This window comes from Mercurialis annua, linkage group LG4 (assembly GCF_937616625.2).
Source record: "Mercurialis annua linkage group LG4, ddMerAnnu1.2, whole genome shotgun sequence".
NCBI lineage: Eukaryota > Viridiplantae > Streptophyta > Magnoliopsida > Malpighiales > Euphorbiaceae > Mercurialis > Mercurialis annua.
This window is the reverse complement of record NC_065573.1, coordinates 29,562,651-29,566,602: the sequence shown is the minus strand read 5'-3', so window position 1 is coordinate 29,566,602 and position 3,952 is coordinate 29,562,651. Positions and strand designations below refer to the sequence as shown.

General features: G+C 33.4%; 1 protein-coding gene across 1 annotated transcript; it reads left to right on the top strand.

The window, feature by feature from the left end:
• Positions 1 to 1,460: 1,460 nt before the first annotated feature.
• On the top strand, positions 1,461 to 3,642 carry LOC126679038 (thaumatin-like protein 1). Its single transcript, XM_050373973.1, has 3 exons — positions 1,461 to 1,812; positions 1,948 to 2,608; positions 3,117 to 3,642. Exons 1-3 carry the CDS (start codon positions 1,743 to 1,745, stop codon positions 3,334 to 3,336), a joined length of 951 nt encoding a protein of 316 aa, XP_050229930.1. The 5' UTR covers positions 1,461 to 1,742; the 3' UTR covers positions 3,337 to 3,642.
• Positions 3,643 to 3,952: the final 310 nt, after the last annotated feature.

Here is a 3,952-nt window from a genome sequence, read left to right as displayed (position 1 = left end):
TTGATTATTCTTGATTCCTAATCTGGTCTTATTTCATGGGCATTAGTTTAGGAACATCTATAGCAGCTAATGTACTATATATTCTGGTTCATTTCTTGTAATCTATAATAGAAGCATATAATAAAATAGCTGTGCAATTCTATTTCTTCTCTTACTGCATATTTAATGTCGAGTTGAGACACTTTTTGTTTAATTTGAATATGAGAAGGATTTTTCTCTAGATTTTACAATTCCTTTAAATCAACTATTTGAATGTATAGTTTTGGCAATTTTTAAATTTAAAATTGTAGAAAAATACAGCTGACAATCGTGCATAATTTGATATTTTATCGCTATTTATTGTAATTTTGTTGTGCCACTCGGTGTTTCAAATTTGTGTTGTTTATTTTATTGACTGAATTTGACTTGCAGAGTTTAGTAGTTTTACAACAGTGTTTATGTTATTTTTACAGTATAACGTTATGACCGACATCACCCACCAAATCAAAGTTAAAAAAGCAGATTCTGGTTAAACAAAAAAACAGATAAAAATCATTCCCAGATAGGAGAAAGAGATGTAGGATTTTTCCTGGACATTTCCTAAAGTTCTCCTTTTTACTTGTTCAAACAAAATGAGGGACCCTTTTAGCTTAAGAATTTGCCAAAACACTAAACAGTCCCTTCATTACATTCCACTAACAATGGGGCCCTTGTTTTTGTAGCTATTAGTACATATTTATTACTAAATAATTCCACCTCAAACCAGATGAAATTATATAAATATGGTAAATAGTTTAAATAAATTTTGTCTATTTGATATTCAAACTCAAAACTTGTGATTAATTTAAAATAATTTTGATATTAATTTGCTAGCAAACCCTGTATAACACAAAAAGATAGCGAGTTAGGATTAAAATTAAATGTGTTCTTATTATAAACAATTCGATCCATTATAACGAGGACTAAAACATATCATGTTGTGAGTTACTATTTTGTTCTGTTTAGCCTGTTTATGATATGACTTCCAATATATTTTTATATCGTACGTATTCGCGTTGACACAATGAATATATGGATTATATGTGCGATGAACTTAGCTGCGTCAACGAAATATCAATCTTCACGATACAAATAAGACCGGCCAACCTACACTTAATTATATTTTTTTAGTTTAATCATGAGATGACCTGGAATATGAGTTCCAACTATAAGCAGAATTTTTAAAACTTTCATATCAAGACTAATTTCCTCTTGAGCTAACTAGGTCATTTGTGGGAGGCAAAAATCTAACCCTAACTTTTAAATGAATGCATACATGAGTACGGTTTGAACTCGTGATCTCAATTAAGTTAAGCTAGCACCTTAACAATTCACATCTACTTTAAGGATTAATTAAATTGTTGTTAATTAGTAGTATAATTTTATTGCTAATATAAACTTTGTTTCTTTATAAATATAAACAAGTAGTGCATATCTGATGATTGAGATTCTCCACCACCAGTCCACCACACACTTATTTTCTTTCCTTTCTCTTCATAAACAATATAGAAAGAGAGATAAGAGTATAAAAGTTGCAAAATTTATGGGTTGTTATAACTTATAGCAATAACCCTCCCCTTGCTTTTTATTCTCCTCTCACTTTATCATTATTTCTTGTTTCACCATCAAGAATTTTATTTTCAGTCTTATACCATTGATTAGTACTCCATACTACTGAATCAAACATCCAAGAATTCTGAAAAGTGTTCCTTGAGTAAAACAGAATGGGTTCTTTATGCTGTTCTTGCTGTACCATGTTCTTGATTAGCTTGAGTTTTCTATCCATTTTTAAAGGTGAATTCCGATTCCATTCTTTAAATTCATAATAGTCCATTATGGTTTGCAAAATTAACCGTGAACGCGGTCGCTAAATGATTAATTAGCGACGGAATTATTATCTGCCGGGGAGTTTAATGTTTGTATTTTCAGGTGCTACAAGTGCAACGTTTACATTAGTTAACAAATGCGAGTACACCGTATGGCCTGGAACCTTAGGCACTCCAAAGCTAGACTCGACAGGCTTTGAGCTACCAAAAGGCACCACCCGCTCCTTTCAAGCTCCAACAGGCTGGTCCGGCCGTTTCTGGGGAAGAACAGGCTGCAACTTCGACAGCTCCGGCCAAGGTTCCTGCTCCACCGCAGATTGTGGCTCGAGCCAACTTGAATGCAACGGAAACAGTGCTGCTCCACCGGCAACTTTAGCAGAATTTACACTTGGTTCTGGCTCACAAGATTTCTATGATGTTAGTCTTGTTGATGGCTATAACTTGCCTATGCTCGTTGAAGTGAACGGTGGCTCAGGTCAGTGTGCGTCCACAGGCTGTGTTACTGACCTTAATAGGAAGTGTCCTGCTGAGCTCAGAGTGGAGGGCGGCAATGCTTGCCGGAGTGCCTGTGAAGCTTTTGGTACTCCTGAGTATTGTTGTAGCGGCGAGTATAGTTCACCCACTGTTTGTAAGCCTTCTTCGTATTCGGAAGTGTTCAAAAATGCTTGTCCGAAATCTTATAGTTATGCTTTTGATGATGCTTCAAGTACTTTTACGTGCACTGGTGCTGATTATACCATCACATTTTGTCCCAATTCTCCCAGGTAAATTCATTAATTCCTGCTATTTACAATTGTTTCGCGTTTTTTCTACTCCCTCTGTCTCATTTTTTTAGAAGTCGCAACCTCTACACAAAGACTAAAAAGACATTTGTAATGATATTATTTTCCACATTATCTTTTTTATTGAGAATTCTAAAATAAGACGGAAAAAAAATTTATTTTGTTTTATTTTAAAGGAATTTATTGGACACCTCACTGTTTAGCTGCTAATTTACTAACAAGCCGGGTCGGTTTAAAATTAGTAATAGAAAGAAGATAAAATATAACTAATTGGTTATGTTGTTTAGTTGAATAGGATATGAAAAAAATGAAGTTTTTATTATCGAAGATATACCTACTTTACGTAAATTTAAAAATTTAAACAGAGCGTTTAAGTTGATCAAAGTATCACATTAATTATCTTCACATCTATAAACTAAATGGTAGAAAAATTGGGTCTAGACAATTTTATAGTCACAAATTTTGATGACTTGGAATATATTTTGTGCAGTCTAAAATCTGCTGGAGATTCGGATCCAAAGACAGCCGACGAGACCGGCACCGGAACAGAGGAAGGATTGGGGATCGCAGGGTCAGGAGAAGTAGAACAAGCTACACTAGCAAGTTCATGGCTAGCAAGTTTAGCAACGGGAGATTCAACGACAACCCGCCACTCTTTTTCACTACTTTTGGCGACAGCATCTTTTATTTTTTGCTACATTCATTTGTAGTTAAGAGCCCCTCACTAATTGATGATCACTTTTTCGATGGTGGAAACTTTGAGAGAAATTGAGCATTGAAAAAGGAAAAAAAGGAATCAAGAACATGGGACCGATCAATTATGAAAGTTGACAAATCAAGATATGTAAAAGACCCACTCCCAAATCTTGCATATTATAATTAGATGCTTAACACATCATATTAATTATGTAAAGTATATTAGTATTAGTCTAGAAGTAGAATATTTAATTTTTTTCTTCTTTTCATGTCTTCTATCTTGTATGGTAAAGTAATCTTAGCTATCAATGCTACAATAAGTCAATAACTACTCATAAAATAGTGAATACAAATGTACTATAATCAATTTTGGTGCAAAAGCTAAACAACGCAATCGTTCACATTTGATAACTATGATTTGATTTGAAAATTAAAAAAAATGAAATTAAAATTAAAAAATGATTCATGTGTTGTGTGGAGAGAATCGATATACAGATAGACCATCAAACATCACCTAAATCTCTTAGGATATTATTATAATGTTGATAAACCGTCAAATAATGTTATATGGTGCAAGATTTAATCGATGTTGTTTTTACCTGAGAGGGTAATATTATTAGATGAATCAAG

Excerpts from the sequence above, each read along its gene's own strand:
- LOC126679038 (XM_050373973.1), top strand. The coding sequence starts at position 1,743 with ATGGGTTCTTTATGCTGTTCTTGCTGTACCATGTTCTTGATTAGCTTG. Across the intron at positions 1,813-1,947 it reads TTTTCTATCCATTTTTAAAG|GTGCTACAAGTGCAACGTTT; the intron begins GTGAATTCCGAT and ends TTGTATTTTCAG. Across the intron at positions 2,609-3,116 it reads TTTTGTCCCAATTCTCCCAG|TCTAAAATCTGCTGGAGATT; the intron begins GTAAATTCATTA and ends TATTTTGTGCAG.